The sequence below is a fragment of the Dermacentor andersoni genome, chromosome 8 (genome assembly GCF_023375885.2).
Source record: "Dermacentor andersoni chromosome 8, qqDerAnde1_hic_scaffold, whole genome shotgun sequence".
Classification (NCBI taxonomy): Eukaryota; Metazoa; Arthropoda; class Arachnida; order Ixodida; family Ixodidae; genus Dermacentor; species Dermacentor andersoni.
Genome location: NC_092821.1, coordinates 92763471 through 92782238, shown reverse-complemented (window position 1 = coordinate 92782238; position 18768 = coordinate 92763471). Strand labels below are relative to the sequence as shown.

General features: G+C 46.7%; 1 protein-coding gene and 1 long non-coding RNA gene across 2 annotated transcripts in view; one reads left to right on the top strand and one right to left on the bottom strand.

The window, feature by feature from the left end:
- LOC126529337 (uncharacterized) overlaps positions 1-6168 on the top strand; it is a 59007-nt gene extending 52839 nt beyond the window's left edge. Inside the window, exons 10-12 of the mRNA XM_050176940.3 lie at positions 990-1065; positions 2089-2141; positions 3850-6168. Of these exons, the coding sequence (XP_050032897.2) occupies positions 990-1065; positions 2089-2141; positions 3850-3969 (249 nt within the window). The 3' untranslated portion in view covers positions 3970-6168. The remainder of the gene's footprint in view (positions 1-989; positions 1066-2088; positions 2142-3849) is intronic.
- Positions 6169-12402: 6234 nt separating this feature from the next.
- LOC126528894 (uncharacterized) lies at positions 12403-17966 on the bottom strand. Its single transcript, XR_011889904.1, has 2 exons — positions 16895-17966; positions 12403-13340 (listed from the first exon to the last, which is right to left on the bottom strand). It is a non-coding gene; the product is annotated as an uncharacterized lncRNA (long non-coding RNA).
- Positions 17967-18768: the final 802 nt, after the last annotated feature.

Genomic DNA, 18768 nt, shown 5'->3' with positions numbered 1-18768 from the left:
GCCACATCAACATAGCCACAGGTGAAATCGCTTTGCATTATATTGAGATGGAGCTGTACATTGAATGTAGCCCGGGATTTGTTTCTTTTCAAATTTATGTTTCAAAATGTGGCCAGTTCAGCTAGCTAGCGAGAGAGCACTGTGGGAAAGCTAACCTCCTAATTTTTTTTTTATGGAAATATGGACGTGCAAACATGCGAGTGGCCTTGTGTCTGGGAAACAGTAGCGAGAGGGTGCAAAGCAGTGGGACGACCCAGCCCACTATTGCGATACACTATGGTCCATTTTTATTTATTCAAACACAAGCAGCACTGGCTTGACAAGCCTAGACGTTCTGCCTTATTGGTAAGGCATATTTTGAACATACAGACATACTGTGTGTGTCTACTTGCTTGTCCTCGTTGTTCGATGTGCTTAAACAATCCAAAGCACTGGCTTGCACACACCTGGTCTGTTGCTGCGCTACATTGCTCTTAGAATGTCAAACTGCAAAACGTACCTGTGCAGGTCCACACTGTGCAGCACCGGAACATTGGCGTTAGGTCATGGCTAGGGTTGCACTACTTACCCTGAGTTCACATTACATTTCTGATAGATTTAATTAAATTGCTATATGGTAATTGATTGTTTGGTTCAAGGGGTTTAGTATTTCAAAGCAAGACAGGAAAAGACAGATGGCATAGTCTTCCGAATTAGCTTTGTGTGCCCAATGTTCTTTAACTTCTGTCCGAGACACATTATGCGAGCGTTCTTTCATTTTGCGTTTATAATTGTGGCATTAATTTGAAAATTTTCTGAGTTATCAAGTGTTTCCTTTTACATTATACTTACAGTCACCTTATGTTCATGTAGTATATATAGCACCTTAGACGTAGAGTCAGAGAACAGATTTTTTGCAAATCTGCAATGTATTTGCTCAACACACGTGCTGTGAAACTGGTTGCCTAAAGAAAAGGCGTACTTACAAGTGGTGTGCTTGACTTTTGCAGCTTTTTGATGACACGGCAACAGAGCTGTCCACGGCCATCCTGCAGTACCTACACGGAGACATCAGGGAGGAACAAGGCAAGATGTTCAACCAGTTTTTAATAGACCTTGCTGGCAAGGCTTTGGAAGCAGTGTAAAGGGTGCTGTTGCGATCACTCTTATTCTCTACATTCTCCTTATGAAATTCAGAAACATTTCGCATGCTCACTGTGAGAGGGTAGAATGTCATTGTTACTCCCATTGTAATCTTTAATGAATAGGAAAACCTAGGTGTAGCAAAGTTGTACCTGCAGTAGAATACTTAATTGAATCACTCATTTTGTATGTTGAGGTACCTATGTTTCAGCAGCAAAAGTTACTTCACAGGTTTATAGAACTAACTTGAATAGGTGGCATCTTGTTAGTAAGCATTTATGAGCGGAATAGTGCAAGAACTTTGAATATTACTTGTGGGATCAAAAGTACTGGTTCATGCTGTAGAGATTGCATCAAAAGCAGCTAGCAGCGGCTGTAACGTGGAACCACCTCCTAGCTGAGGAATTGGGTTTCTGGAACAACACAACATCGAGGTGACAAGGATTACACCGTGATTGTAGCTGGGGAGTCAGCGCAAATGCCAACAATGAGAAGGTGCTGCATAGTGGCATGTTAGGAGGCATAGCTCTGTGAGCATTGACTGCTTTACAGTTGTGTTCGCAGTGTGGAGAAGAACAGCCTTTTGTTGTTTGATGATGTTAAGAAAAGCTCTTAAAAGAAATTGTTGGGGAATGTCAATTATGCGCTCCTCTTTGATATTACACCCAGCGCATTTTGGTGTTCCTGACAGCTCACATCCTACACTTTAGTGCTGTGAATAAAGCCATTCTGCACTTTAGTCAGAGTATTAAAGTATTAAAGAGTATTTAGTCAAGAGTATTATATCACTCAATTGCCAATGTTTCAACAATGAGAGGGCTTGCCTGCTTGCCAAAACGTTGGCACCGAACTGAGGCATTCCATTTTCTTGCTTGGAGCCTGTGATGAGCTTGTGCTTTGAGGCTGTGTCATGAAATTTATTTGGAACCTATCCTTTCTTTCCTTCTTTTCTTTTTCTTTGTCTAGCTTTCTACTGCTTAACGGCGCTTCTACGGTTTCTACAGATCAGCTACAATGATGTAAGTATACTAGTGCGCATTCTATTTTTTGCATGTTGAGTAGTGGTGTCAACATATTGTTGTCAGTGGGCATAAAGTGAAGTGGGTAGGAATTTGTACCTTGCTGGCCATATTGAAAATTGAACTGTATCACCAAAACCTATACATCAGTCAAGCAAAGTAAGAAATTACTGAAGGGCATGTTTGCTACTAAAAGGACAAACCTAAGGAAAGCACAAAAAATGACAACACAGGCAGCCTGTGTCTTCATCTTTGCTTCTGCCTGTTGTTCATCCCTTTAGTGGTAAAAATGCCATGTAATAGACATAAACTAGGTTAAGAATAAATTCTAAAGTAAAATACTATTATTTCCTTGAGACTGCTAGGTTTACAACTCGAAGCTTTGGTATGACCTGTGAAGGATGCTGCAGAGAAAGGTTCCCGATAAAATTTAACCACCAAGGGTTTTGTAAAGTGTGGGATAACCTTTGTACACGGGTGCAGATTAATTCGCTTGTTTGATGCTATTGCATGGAAATGCTCTCACCATTGTGGCACTGGCATTCAGCTACTGCCGAGGAGCTTTCAGGTTAAATTCTCAGTCGTCACAGCCATATTCTGCTGGGGGCACAATGCGAAAATGCTCATGTACTGTGCTTTAGGTTCACCATGAAGAACCTGATGCGATGGAAATCAACCCTCCTTACCCAGGAGCATTTCTGATAGCCTCCGTGCCTTGCTTGGGGACACAAACACCGTAATTTGACTCGATTTTGTGCTTGTACAAGTGCTCTTGTAATACAAACATTGTTTCACCTCGGCACTGAGAGACGAAATATTGACTATTACTTTGGGAACAAGTAGTGATAGCAATGTCTTAGCACTTGGCAAAGTGAAGTATAAACCCCATGCAAGCGATCTTGCGCGTGACAGCGACAAGCGATGCGATTGAGATGGCTGTCGCGTTCGCTCGTCACCTACAAGTTGTACCCCATGCGAGCAACTACCTTGAGCGACGTCTCCCCAGTGTTACCCGCCGTGGTTGCTCAGTGGCTATGGTGTTAGGCTGCTGAGCACGAGGTCGCGGGATCGAATCCTGGCCACGGTGGCCGCATTTCGATGAGGGCGAAATGCGAAAACACCCGTGTACTTAGCTTTAGGTGCACGTTAAAGAACCCCAGGTGGTCGAAATTTCCGGAGTCCTCCACTACGGCGTGCCTCATAATCAGAAAGTGGTTTTGGCATGTAAAACCCCATAATTTTGTCTCCCCAGTGTTGCCGGTATGAGGGCAGCAATATAGGCACCGAAACTAGCGTGACGCTTGTTTTATTAACTTAAGTTGATGTCTTTTACTGTAAAAAGCAGCATAAATTATTTCTGAAGGTCTTGCAGTAGGTTCTCATCCTTGCACATATAAAAACTCAATCGTTTGCTCGTTCCGTGCCTCAATCGGTAATACTTGAGCGATGTACATCCAGTTCCGCTTTTGCGCTATTGGCTAGTCGCTCATAGCACTTCCGGGCGACGAGCGACAAATTCAAAATTTGCAGAACCGAGCGATCGCGTGACAGGACGGAGCGATCTGTTCAAGCGACGGCCCGATCCGTCGCTCGAGGCAGTCGCTCGTCGCTGTCGCGCACAAAATCGCGCTCATGGGGTTTAGCCTTGATGCTACTTGGAAAGCTACAGAGCAAGTTCCTGTTGACCAAGGCTATTGTGTTCTCGCAGGTGCCTGCCCTAGTAAAAATGCTTGGTCCAGACCTGCAGAAGTTTTCTGGTGCTTCAGAACGGGTCAAGAAGCTTGTCGACGAGATTGGTCTCAAGCTTTCGGTGTCAATATCAGCGTGACGGCACTGAGGCATCCATGCAAAGCGTACTGTCACCCACAGGAGTTTTAAAATGCTGGGGTTTGCGGAAGAACTTGAAATCTCATCCCAGGTGTTCTGTAATAGAAGGGTGCAGTCGCGCAATTCTGGTTGTGACCAAGACGATGCCACCGGACAATCTTCAAGATTCCATAATTTGGCTGCCCTGCAGAGCTGCTCTTTTAAATAAGTAGTGACACACAGTATTTTCAAAATTTTGGAAACTGCCACGCTTCTAGCATTCAATTACTTAGCAAGTACAAATGTTGGGAAACTCTTGAGATATCTTAATTTGATACTACTAAACATGATCTTGAAATGCTGGACCTGATGTCATCAACATTTTTGTGACGTCATGATAGAGAGTAAAATGTGATGCCACTATGTAGCAGTAAGGCTAGGTGTCATTATGTTTCTCATAAAAAATAAACAATGGCGCTACGTGTGGTTCTCCTGGCTGCACACTCATCTGGCAGTCACAGAGATTGCAGGAACAGAGCTTGCTAGCATATCGTGACGTCATAATGCATCTACTTTCTGGGTACCAAAACTAGTTTGTAGAAACAAGCACTAAAGTGAATTGTCTAGGGCACCCCGTCACTTGCCACTATCTAGTGTCTCGAGGGTTCAGAACTTCATTTAACGCAAAAAAAAAAAAAGAGACATTGAAAACAATGTGTTTTATACTCTTACGAAGGCACTTGTCCAAAGACTGGATTTGTACCCTAGGCTCAGACCCCTGATGGGTGAAGTGAAAGTGTAAAGACACCGGGGAATTATTGTCTAGCTAGAATGCGCCTTGATTTACATTCATTTGACTTTTACAAACACTAATTCTGAAGTTTGGTGACATCGCACTTTTAACTTTTGCCACCTGTTCTCTGTTGTAAGGATGTGGTAGCAGTTATATCCTCGTGCAATAATTCTCACCTTTTGTGCAGCCTTTCATATGTGCAGTGACATTTTTGGTGTCTAACTGGTGGAACAACTAATCATGTCATGGAGTATGTAGATGCTATTGATGTCCCCTTCAGAATAGTACTGTCGCATCTTAATATAACGAATTATCAGATATAATAAAGTAAATGTAAACTGTTTCTCGCAGATATCAGCATGTAACGAATATAAGTAAGCTTATAACGAATATTGGATTTAACAAAAGTATTCTTGTGTCTAATGTAACTTATTTACAACCAGGTTTGGCCGTATAGTTCAATATTCGCCCTCTATGCATGAATTTGTTAGTAGTTTTCTGGCCAGGGCAGCCGACTGCACAACATTTTGCCGAATACCAAACCATTGCTACACCCCCCATCTGCGAGATCTTTTTCTGTGGCCTCATATACTGTAGTTGTCTTGTTTCACCCTAACGCAAACGTGAAAGGAAGCTTGTTTGAAGTGGCTGCTCAGCTTGTTCAAATTCTATGGTGGCTATTGTCCCAAAATGGCCTTGCAGCGTAAAAAAACTGCAAATGATGCTTGTCTCAGGTGTTGGGTTTTGTTATCCATAGGCAAAGCACCGAAGGCCTGTGTTTGTCGCTGCGGCTGCTACTGTTTAAATGTGCCTTTTTACAATATTTTTTAAAGTGAAGTACATAGTGTTACAAGACATTTCAGCAACGGTATTGTACTAATCAAGTTTGCTCTTAGGAAGACATGTTATGTATTTATCTTTTGGTGCTCTCTTCTTTTTTTTACTGCATTTTTTTCTAACCTGCAAGAATGATGTTAACGAACAATGTTAGTAGCATTTTCTACTTATGAGGGTTGTGTCGTATTACACCCGGTGTATAAGGTTCTACAACTTCCCTGAACCGTACTGAGCACATCTCCTTTTTTGCAAACAGGACTGCTCCGATAATGGTTGCATGATCTGACACAAAATACTCGTTACGCAGTGATATTTTTTGCGCAACATTGTGGGGGGAAATGTTGCAGCATTCCTGAGCACATGCAAGTTTTGAAGCCTGTGCAGTTAGGAGCAATAAGGTATTACGATTTTATAGCTATTGACACCATATGTTACGTTAGGATTGAGACAGGCAGCTAGTTATTCTTGCATATTTGGCTGCACATATCTTTATTGTACATGCACAATTACTCGGGTGACTAACCGTTTATGTTGGACAAGATATATATATGTGGCACTTGTTTGGTGGAATAAAAAAAGCTCGTTTATAAATTTCCTTGTTATATGTGCAGGAGGACCATCAATTGATGCCAAAGGCCTCCCCTTTGAACTTGTTTAACAGCAGAATTTTAGCACCGTAACAGAGGCCGTTGAAAAGAACCATAGGAAAGAGTACTGTGCTGTGTGGTTCTATTCTTTGTCCTGGTATAGCACTGTTAGAAAATCTGCTGTTTAGCAAGAAGATGTACCAAGCAGCCTAAATGGACATGCTGTTAACATTCATGTCTCTGAAGAAAGCAGGGCTTTCTTGACCTGAAAGTGACCATGTAGGTTTGCTCTGTCTAATTGCGCATTCATTTGAGGGCTGCAGGTGTCATATGAAAGGGACCCTCTGGTGTCCAGAACATTTTGCGAGTTGTGGTACTCTTAAAAAACAGTGTCATGAAATGATAGAAGCAACCATGGTTCCACTTTTAAACAAGGAGTGTTATACGGTAGAACTACATTAATTTGAGTCTGATTTATTTGATCCCGACAGAAAGTCCCGATTGGCGCACATGCATTTTCATGGGCCTAAACTTTCAATATCTCGATCCTGAAATTGGCCTTTGCCAGATAATTTGGGCTTGACTTATCAGCATGCAAACATCTGACCCCTATGGTAACCCCAAGAGTGGCAGCGTATGTCTTGGTGGCACACAGGGGACAATAAATGTGTGAAACACATGTCCTCTCGCATCAGGACTCCATATTTCTGGCTGCCCTGGGAAGATTTTTCAAGCAAAATGGTACAATGAATGATTGCGGTACTTATCTGAATATCACGCCTTTAGTTCCCCCAGAAAATTGGTCTGACAATCTACGTGGAGCAGTCGGGTACAAAACCAACGCCGTGTTTGCAGCACAGCTACCATAAGAGCCAGTCAAGCCACTGCCATCATCATGGCCCTCACAGGATGACAGCAGAGAGTGCGTTTCAAATCTGGCCAGCGTCAGAATCAATCTACATAGACAGCTTCGAGCCCAAGTTATGTAACACGTCTGGAACCATCTGGAAGACATCTCAGCAACGTGATGCCTCCTTGCGGCAACAAGAAACAAATTAGTATGGGTGTGCGAACATCGAATATCACCAAATCGAATCAAACAGTGAACGTTCCACAAACCGAATATCTACAATTCGATATGTTCGGTGTAGAGACCCTCGCCACATTTTGCATGCGCCGGCAGTGACTCTCGTACTCAATGCCGCCCAAGCAAGCGTTTCACTTCGTTTTCGCCGCAAAAATGAGCGCCAAGCGTGCCGTGGTTGGGCCCCTCCGGCTGGTGTGGTGGCGGACTTGGCGCCCCACAATAATGTCGGCCCGATGCCGGGATCGCACACACACAGCGCCCGAACGCCGAAACTAGCAGAACGGCGCAGTGTTGGCCGGGGCCGCTTCTCTGGTATAAGGTTCGGTCCAGGTCGACTAGACCCATAGGCGAAATAGAGAGAGAGAGAAATGAAGAGGGAAAGGTAGGGAGGTTAAGTTTTCATTTTTCCGGAGGGCTGCAGCCCGACCAGCTTGCCAAATCCCACCCATTATATATACAGGGTGTCCCAGCTAACTTGGACCAAGATTTCGAAAAAACCTATGGGTTTTCAGAACAGAAATCGCGTGGATGTTGTTAACGTTTATCTAAACTTACAGTACCATTCTGTTGCTTGTCTTTTTTTGAGTAATTAGCCAAGATAAATTAACTTTTAAAATATAGCTTGAAACATTCAGGCGTCAATAGGAAAGTTGTGGAGCTTCACAAATATTGCCCAACCCAGGCACTTCCAACGAGACAGACTTAGCGTGGCCGTTTTTATTCGGGAAAAACGAAAGCCCGCGGAGTTTAAAAAATACCACGTGACAGCGCGCTCTGTGCGCTTGAATGCGCCGCGAGAACAGTGCTCTCATGAGTGATTTGTAAAAACATCGCCAGCGCCGAGCCTTCCCTTCACCTACGAGAAAGCGGGTGCGCGTTCGATTAGGAGGCGTGTTGTAGTAAGGCAAATACTGCCAATTGAATCAGCAGAGTGTTTAGGTGCTTTTTCAGCCTCTTGTTTGACTTGCCAGATAATGTGATCAATTTCGAGGATGCTGTCAGGGTTGAATTGATGAAGCCGACCATTTTTTCAAGTGGCAGAGAAAGACATTGCGGTGAAACATCATAATGAAATAGCCAGCTGTACGACCTCTCACACACGCCCGCACGCACATACACATGCTCTCACTCACTCACATTTGAATATGTTCAACTCTATCTGCAATGGGCTTGGCCATTTTTTTCGAAGATATTTTATTCACTATGCATTTTACTAGACCCTCCCTTATGTTTTATTTTTTTACGTACTTACTAGAGAGTGACAGCATCGGCCGACATGGTGTCAGCCCGTCTTGACATAAAACAAACTTCTATATCACTCGGGGAATTTCGCAAAGGCACTCGGGGGAAAACCTGGAAAAAGGTCATTTGGGAATGTAAACTTGGTAGACACCCTGTCGTACAAATGAGAATATTGGCCTGTGCACCAATACTCTTGCTTGAAACTGAGCTTTTTCTGGGCAGCTGACTTAAAGCATTTTGTTAAAAAAATTAAGCCATATCATAACCATTTGCACGTTGTTTGTGCAGTCAGCTACTCTTTGTATGAAAAGCTGCGTATAACCTGTATCAGGGACGCAGCTGCAGTGGGGTGCGTGAAACATCTTGTGTGCGCTGCAGACGGTGTATGGGCACTAGGGTACAGAATAAATGATGTAGCCAAATGCACAAGTTACTATTCACGCATTACAAAGAGCTTGCATGCCTAGTTTATGTTACAGTTATCTTATACAGTCCAGCATTGCAATCGTGCCCCCTCCGTATTCGTAGTGGGCCCGTTTCTTAAGCAGAGGGTACGTGTTTGGGCACAAGATCAAAGAAATGACACCTTACTGGTGGCATCCGAGAGAGTCTCGCACCACTCGAGCCCGCCGCACTTGTAGATGTTAAGAGCTCCTGCGCTTGCCTCAATCTCCGGCGCTTGGGCTCTCTATGGAGACGGACACATTCCGCCATGGTCAGAGGGGATGGACATCTCTCCGTCTTGCGGCCTGGGTCTCCTCATGCCATTTCTCGACTGTACGCGTCGAACGCATGAGTGACATAGCCAAGCAAGCGCTAAATTTATGCAGCTCATGATGAGCACCAGTTTGTGTTTGATAAGTTATACCTAATATAGCACAGTGAGCTACCTCAAACTCGAGTGCTTCTGCTCGGATAGACAAACGTACTGCCTCTCTCAACGCCTCGCGCTAGGATAAATTCAGCTCCAATTGCATTGTGTTTAGCCCGGAACTGACGCCATCTGCACCCTCTACACATGCATACCACAAACCATAACCACTATTATAGAAGAGGAGAAATGCATTTGAAGTTAAAATAAGCTATTTCAGAAACACATTGCCGCAAAATGTACTTAAATGCGTTCAGCAGAAGCGAAGTTACTGGCAATCAAACACGGCCTTCGCGGTGCTTCCGCTCCTTCTTCAGCCTCGCACTGAGAAGCCTACGGCGGAGCGGGGCGTGTCCACAGTTCCGCTCCAGCTTCTAAATGTCACCGTGACGCGCAGTTCGAATTTCATTTGGATGTATGGCAACTCCGCCATCATCATCATCATCGGAGCCACCGGCATCATTGGAACTCCGGCATCGGAGCCAGCAGTCGAAGAAGTAGAGGACGAAAGGACTGGGGAGCGCGAGCGGTGGTTCGAGATTCGGCTGGGTGCTCTTGGGCGCGGCCGGTAAGGACTGGGGCCTGCTGACGTGGACTGTGGGTCCACGCTGTTCCCACAGATGTTAACGTAGACGCCACTACTTCCGACTTTAGTGCCTATGACGCGCTAAACGTGAGCCAAACGCGATTGTCCTCAGCGAGCCTCAGTGCACTTAGCCAGTGGACTCGTGGCGCCACTCCGCGGCGGCCGCGGTCCGCAGCTACCAATAGCAGCCACGTGTGGGAATCCACTTTAATACGAAATAACGAATCCAGAAGAGACTGAGGAGCAGGCTTCTGTTGAAAGGAGAGCGTTTGAGAGAAAGGTAGTGACTTCGCGCTCCGCTTGCGAGTTCCACGCACCGCATACGACAGCAAAACTTGGCTGAGATATTCACAGCAGCGTATGCTACCCGCGGACTATGTTATTTCATCAAGCCCGAGGGATGGTTCAGGGCCCCCTTAACGGGATCCTGAAACGATTTGGCAATTTTGTACAAACGTTCCGAGTCGTTAGTAAAGGTCGTTCGTTCATTTTGACGCACTTAAGCGTACCGCGTAAAGCGCGTAATTTATTATAAGGTCTTAAAAATGTGCGTCACTATCGATCGTAGGGCGTTACTACCCTGTGTTTTCAGACGCCCCGTCACAACTGACGTGTTATCCCAATGGACGTCAGTTGGGCGAGCTTATACACTTTGCTACCAGGCCGCGTTATCGATAATTTTTTTAACTTTATGGTGAATAAGCGTTGTTTGTAATAGCTGGAACCTTAGTTAATTTGTTTCTATTAAAAGTATCAGAAAGAGGATACACAGCTGCAATGTATCACTACATTCAAGCACTTCCGGCACACAGCAAGTGTCGTCTGCTTGTGTGACAACGTTTATAGGGTATTCCGGCAAGCGCGGGCGGTTTGCCGGTTTAGCAGGGCCGTGAGCGGCCAAACTAATGGCACCAGCTGGTGGCGCCAGCTGGTGGCGCAAAACTCAACCACACAAACACAAAGCCAGTAGCTATATTCTGCTTAGCTGCTGGTGTAAATTTTTGACAGTGGCGTAATCGCGTTCACAATTACGCCGCTGCCAAAAATTTGCACCAGTAGCGAAGCAGGATATAGTGGGTTACTGCAGTTTTAGCTCTGTGTTTGTCTGGTTGAACTCTACGCTACCAGGCAGCTGGACTGCTAGCTCTGGCCGCTCACGTTTACGCCCCCGCAAATCCGGCAATCCGCCCAAACCGCTCCCGTTTACCGGAATAGCGGACAGGCTAAAAGTCTCTAATGCGAGCTGCGCGGTCAGTATTGGTCTCGAAGATTTCTTTTCGCGAGCACCACACGTTATGTTGTGCGCTACAAATCTAACGGTCAGCGACTTGTAACGCTGCGACATCGTGTCCCTCTGCAAGGCAACATGTGAGCGGAGTGGCTGCAGAGCATCGGGCTGTCGGTATTCGCACTGGGCCTGGGCGTTTTACCGGATGAGCGTAGGCGCAAACCTGAACGGTCTGCACGGTGCAGCCACGTTGTGGCACGGAACTCAAGCAGACAAACCCAGAGCTGATATAGTAGTAGTCAAGTGTTTTCAATTTTGCTGCTGGTGCAAATTTTCGGCAACAGCGTAATCGTGAACACGCTGTCTTTTAAACTGTTTTAAGCCCTGCGTCACCAGGTGGTTGCACCGCACAGACCGCTCACGTTTACGCCAAGTCCTTTCATAACAGAGGTAGTGTACGTAGGGGCTTTAGTTTACGCCCCCACCCATTCGTCAAAACGCCCAGCTCGCCTGCAGTTACCTGAAAACAGGACATACTCGGCGCTACGACGGAACGCTCGCAAAGCCACGCCGCTTGGATAGCTCTCGCGTGGGTCGATGGCTAGGCGGCTAGCGGAGAGGTTGGAGAGGCTGGTAATGCATGGCGCGACAGCGCCGTAATCTGTGATTGCGACGTATGTATGATCGAATAACGGCTTCTTTCTTCTACACAAAGATACCAAAGTAAGGCTCGTGGCTATAGTGCGATTGCAAATATGTGAGCGATAATAGTATTACGTGTTTTAGTTACATGTAGTTTTAGCAAGTGACCCGTTATGACCGATATTAAGTACGTTTGACGTCAGAACTTCCAACGTTAGAGATTTTGCGTACCCAATCGATGAGAGTTCTTAGGAGAACTAACACCGTGTGGTCTTGATGTTAGTTGAGCAACGATTTGGGATGAAAGCCATATAAAGGGTTTGGACGGTAACCGTTACTTGCTACCCACCCCACCTCCCGCTCGTATACATATGCAACCTTCTTTTATCAGTCGCTCAGATGAGAAAACAGAGACGCGACGAAAACTGCTCTTGTCCGGCGGCATGATCATGGCACAAATAATCTATAATTAAGAAAGAACGCCACGCTTGCCTCATCCCTGAGCCCGCGCGTGGCGCGTGGTAATGGCCAGTTTCCACGCTCGATCTCCAGGACACCACCTCCGCAGGGAACACTCCGGAGTCAGATCGCCAACAAGCAGGGTTTTATTAACTCGGGATACAACAAAGTGCGACAGTCACGGCTTGCGCGCAGAGGGTCACCGCAAGAATCCCGGAGGCCATGCCGCAAGACCATTCGAGTGCGCGCTGCCACTGTGCCAAGCTAACCGAGTGCAGCGGTCCACCGAGCACAAGAAGTCGCGGAAGCACGTGATAAACTAGTATAAGGTGTGTAGCGGCCCTGTGGAGCAAGGTAACGCTCTGGGCTACATATGTTGGAGGAAAGCCGCGCCAGGGATGTTACGGACAGATCAATCGGTGCTCGTCACGGTGTCGTGTGTCCACGCATGTGACCCAATGATCGCAGGCAGATGCATGGCTTGCGCGGGAAAGTAGGCCCTGCGCGCTAGCCATGTCCGCCATTTTGACGCTGGGGCGCAGTTCCCGGAGATGGTGCTTTGCGGATGGCCCTAACACCGCGCTTGAGCCGGGGGATGCGACGCGGAAAGGCACCTCGATCTCCACAGTCCATGGTAGAAAGTTCTGCCGTATTGGCTACGTACGGGAGCCCTTGTTCAAAATGATAAATGATCACACTCGGCAGATAGCTTGAAAAAACTTGTCTTTCCAATACACAAAATGTATATTCTGGCATGCAGAATTTATGACGACGTGGCACAAGCGACGAGTACGTCGTCCAACTGCAAGAAACGCCTAACCAGGCTCCAGCAGTGCTCGTCGAGGTCGTCCAGCTGCATGTGGCCGTCCTGACGCGGGTGGCACACGACTCGATCCCTGACGACTCCGGCGACCCTCATGAAACCGTGCATGTCTCGCACGCTCCTGCGCGCATCTCGAACCATCGAGACCGTGTCGGAAACGCTGAGGGACATCACTTCGGCGAGATGTTCGAGCAGTGGCGGACGCTGGTAGACTTGTTCTAGAGCACTGAAGCAGTGCCTGCCAGAGAGTCAGACGAAAAAAACAATGCAACTGCAGCGGCAAGAGTCACCCCATCTCCCTCATCTGTTTGTCCCTCGTCTACCTTTGCTTCTAGTTGCTGATAAATTCGACTTCGCTTGCCATGTGCTAGCCGCCTGGTTAGCTCAGATGGTAGAGCGGCTGCCCCGGAAAGGCGGTGGTCCCGGGTTCGAGTCCCGGTCCAAGGCGAATGTTTCCTCAACCGCGAAGCTTTGCTTTCGAGGAACCCATATGGGTTTCCTTTGTAGTACTCAGCTACGTCTGGGTGGATGTCTCATTTTTTTCCTTCATTAAAAGTACTATCGGCATCAAATGAAGCGTGAACAACGGGGAGCATAACTGAAGGTGTATATAGCGCGCACCATCCAGTCACCACGCACACTCATCCGGTATGAACGCACTGCGCGATGATGCTCCCCCTTCTCGTTTCTGATCTGGCTCTCTTTTATTTGAAAGAGAGGAAATAAATACCGAAAAAAGAAAACAGAAAAATTATCGCAGTATAGACCGAGTATCATCGCCCAGTGCGGCGAAAGCGTATGTGCCATATCGGCGCCAAATGAAAGGCAGCCGTCACTGCTGCGCCGTCATCTTTTTATGGCTTTCAAATAAAATAGAAGCAGAACAGAAACGAAGTATTCGCAGTGTGCAGGGAACATCATCCATCGCGCAAGGCAGTCAAACCGGAAGTGCGCGCCTTTCAACGGTGATGACTGGACGGCGCGCACTTTACCTTCAGCTGGGCGCGCCGCAGTTCGCGTTTCGTCTGACGCCGGTAGCACGAGATCCCCAATCAAGTGACTGCAATGAGAGGAGGAGCGGAAAGAGAATACAAAACGACAGGAGTTGTTCCATCAATGAAATTTCCGAATCGAATTGACTACAAATATTCGAGAATTACGGCCTTCAAATGTCTAATCGTACATCGAACGTTTTATCTTGCCTAAACAAAGTGAAATGTGAAGTTCATGTGGAGTCTCTTTAGTGAAAAAGGGGAAGTGTGCAGAAACCGTGGACGGCGATCGTCAACTTAAAGGAATATTCGAACGTTTCTATAGGATGCTGTTCCCGTTAATAAATGAATGATGCGTTTGAAGGCCTGTACTTTCTTGCTGTGAGGATAATGAGGTAGAGCTTGTTGCTTCATTGCGTATATGCCTGGAGAACAGAGCCGTTGGCCAGCTCATTTGTAGCAGCAGTAAGGGGGGCTATAGGATCAGCAGATTCGTCATAGGAGGGTTGTCTCCATGCGGTGCGAGCGTGCCGGCGTGGAAGGCGACTGCCGCCCTCCTTCCCGCTGCCTCGTTGAAGGGGAGGAGCGTGATACTAAAAAAAAAATTAAATTATGGGGTTTTACGTGCCAAAACCACTTTCTTATTATGAGGCACGCCGTAGGGGAGGACTCCGGAAATTTCGACCACCTGGGGTTCTTTAACGTGCACCTAAATCTAAGTACACGGGTGTTTTCGCATTTCGCCCCCACCGAAATGCGGCCACCGTAGCCGGGATTCGATCCCGCGACCTCGTGCTCAGCAGCCCAAGAGCGTGATACTGCGGCACCGTACATTGTTTTAAACAAGCTGGGACTGGCCAAGTAATGAACTTCTTCGCCTGCTCTTTCCGTTGTCCAGTTTCTTCCTGCATTCCGTATATTTTGTGTAAAGCTGCCATAGCGCCAAAATTATCCTGAATTCAGACAACAAATTGTACATAGGCTGCCTAAATGTAAGCATTCTTACTGAACAACTTGCCGAACAAAGATAACAACGTGCGCGTGTTACTATTATTAAATATAAGTTAGCCACGCCGTGCGTTCCATCAGGAACTGCTTCCTACTATCTTTTAGTTTCGAAAAGGAACGAATATTCGAAAGAAAATATTTTCCAATAAAAAAAGGAAAGAAAGAAAGAAAGAAAGAAAGAAAAGCGAGGTTGTTAACACATTAACTTGCGCTTTCGTCCAGCGTGCATGGCAAGCAATAACATCCTCAGGCCCAGTGAAATGCCAGCAGACGAATATCCGTTTATAGACACTTCTGATTGTCAGGCGGTCTCTTACGAATCGAAAAAAAAAACTAATTGTTTGATCACATGGGCACGACTACATGCTCAAACCAGCTGCTCCATGTATGCAGAGCAAGTCCATTTATCTAGTTTGTACAAAAGCGAACGCCTTTTGGTTCCCTAAACACATAAAGAGAGGTTTAACATCACCTGTCGGTTCGTTGCTTTTACTTGTTATTCTGTATAATCTGGTGTCATTTGAAATATGCACAGCACATTCACGTTTCGTCTTCGGCGACCGTGAAGCGTACGTTCCACTCAAACTACCAATTTTCTACGAAACAGGTCGCAAGGAAGTGATTAAGCGCTTGCTATACAGCGCCGCCTGAATCTAGCTATATTTTAGAACATAATTTTTCAGCTCGTCATTTATGGTTTAATTTTGACAAGGATGAAAGGCGATGTCTACGACTGTAGACGGTGGGCCGGAGGAGGCTAATGGTAGTCGCACTTGTTGCCGCTTCTCCCGAGGTTTTACGTCTCAGTGTTGTATTCAAGGCTGTCAGGAAATTATACCATGTGAACTGGCTTTGGGAAGCGAGAATGCACGTATGAATACTGCTTTTAAAGCAAATAGCTTTCTAGGGCTATTCTGGGAGTTTTCTGAATCTGACCGATTGTATGACGTCACAGCTCGAGGAGAAAAGAGGATTCCCCTTTCGCCTATACGCGCGTGAGACATGGCTTGACGCTCTTCTCATGGTGCGCTTTAGGCTCTCTCTCTCTCTCTCTCGAGGTCACGTGGTTGTTTAGCGCCAACTGTGAAGGTACAAGTGCGTAACTTACCGCGTCCGGTGCAGAGCACCCTGCGCTGCTTAGTGCATGGTGGCGTTCTCATGTTTTATTGTCTCGTGAACGACGGCATTCTTCCAATTCTTCTTGGGGGGAGGACGCGCTTTGGTAACATTTTCAAGGGCCTTTAATTTGCTACAGTGGAGATCAACGCAGCATTCCTTCCTGGCACAGCGCGTTCACTCTCAATGCTGCACACCGATCGCGCCATGCCACGTGACTTAACGCCGATTATGAGCTAACGATTGTGGGAAGTCTCGCAGTCGGGGGCGCGCGCAAGGGCTCAAGAAAGAGAACGTTATCTACAGAAAGAGTGTGGTGAACGCCTGTCGACGATTGTTCACGCGCCGAGAAAGAATGTCAACGCTACGGTGTACAATATGTCGAAGAAATTGTGTGCAGCAAATGAGTGGGGCGACCGCACGACGCAGACTCGCCTTGTTCGCTTATTTATATATAAAGTAACCCTGCAACAGTCCGAAAGGCTGGACGTATTGAGAACAAATATAAAGAGACATCTTTGATAATTTCTGCATGAATACAAATAAATCAAAGAAGGCTAAGAAAAAACTATTTTAAAGAAGGCCACTTCACGGAGGAAACACTAGCGAATCCGCTCGTGATGAATGTCACTGCATGCTGCACAAAGCGCGCGCATTCTTAGCTGTACACACGTACCTGTCGCAGCGAGGACCAGACAGAAATTGGGCAGCTCGTGACACCAAGCTGGCGTTTCGACGCGCCGTGTCCATAACAGCAAACCACCACTTAACAGTCACCTGCCTTGTGGTTACCTCCCAATCGTCCGGGTAGCTTCGATACACCCACAAGCTGGCATTCGTGATGCTGTAGCTGTCGGCGATGTCATGGCCAAAAACTCTCAAAAACTCAACCCAATCAAAATCTTCTCCGAAAACGAAGTCGCAAGACCGGATGCTCCTGCTTGACTTGACGGCGCCCGCGAGGCTGTAAATTTCTTCACTGCTTAAGTGCGTCGCGTTTAGGACGATTTCTTTTATTGTCCTGTTTTTAGAGAGTGATTCGAATACGGTCTTCCAGTGATGCTCACTGCTTGTCAGCCAGGGTTCTTCAGACCACGAGCTCAAATGCAGTTTCCTGAGAGTACTCGAAGTTTGAATATAATCGGCGATCGTGGAAGCCAGTACTGCGTCTAAGTCGGTTGGTTCTATTTCTATGGTGACAGATGTAATGTGAGAAAGCGAGGACAACAAACGTATGGCATTTCGAAGTGGTACATTTGGCTGACCACCGTGGCTTGACATGCAGACCTCTCTAAAGGCTTCGCAATCAAGCATGCCCATGCTGTCGTACGCTACGTACACAGATTTTTGCCTTTGAACATGTCCTGTGCGTCACACACTAGGACAGGCTCCAAGAACAACCTGTCCACCACACCGTACTGATTCAGTCCTCTGCAGAGCGTTTCTAATTTGGTCTGCTCATTTACCGTCACTTCGATTGCCACCTTTCGCATGTTTTTTTTCCCAGCCAACGTCCGGAGAAAGTTTCGCCACTGGTCCAGTTCACAGATTCCGAAGGGCAGCGTGGTTTCTTCAAGCGTTTCGTTTTTCGTGAACGCTGGAAGCCAGAAATCGAAGACTGCTTTCGGAATTCTTCCCAACTCGATCACTGGGTGAGTTAAATTGAAGCTGCGCAGAACGTCGTCTTCTGCAACGACTTTCGGTACAAGCTCGGCGCTCGCTTGATCGAGACGAAAGGACTTGAGGTCCACCTTAGTAAGTGTCCTGTTGCTCAGCAGGCAGTCCAGAACAAAAGCCAAGCAACGTTCGGAGTGAAGACCGTTTCCATAAATCTGTAAGGTCGTTAAGCAGCAATAATTCTTTAGGAAGTCTGCGAACTCGTCTCGGCATGAATGAGAGGCATCACTTATGATGCAACAATGCAATGAGAGATCTCTCAATGAGCAGTTGACACCGATGGCTCTCAATAGCATATCCGCATGTTGTCCGTGCATACATAACTCCGGAATTCGCAGAACAGTCAGTGACGTTGTCGTTAGAATAAGCTTTGACAGCGACGCTACAAGCGTCGCTGGACATGCTTCAGCAGCCGTGTCTTCAAGTTCATCGAGGTGTGTCAGCGAAGCGATGGCGGACCAAAGTTGATTCTGTGACTCGATTCTCTTCACGAGGAGCCTCAGGGTAAGGATGGAAGTGTTGCATTGCAGGGCGTCACACAGGAGTGCTTCGTACTCACTTGCCATGTCCTCGCTGACGTCAAAAGCAACTATGCAGTGATGCGTTCGAAGGAGCAAATAGACCAAAGTGGCGGCTTTGTGCAGATGGCGTTCGCGTTCCCAGAATAATCCTTCATAGTGCTCACTTACGCTTACAACGGACAGTCGGCCGCCAGTCTCCGGAACTTCTCGCAGTTCGAGCCCAACGTGACAGAGGAATTCATTCCAGGTTGACAAGTGCTGGAGGATTTGGCACGTCTGATATTGTGTCTTGGTGCACGGCAAGCGGTAATCTATTTTCTCCCCTGTAAATGGTCCTCGGGCATCGCTCAGG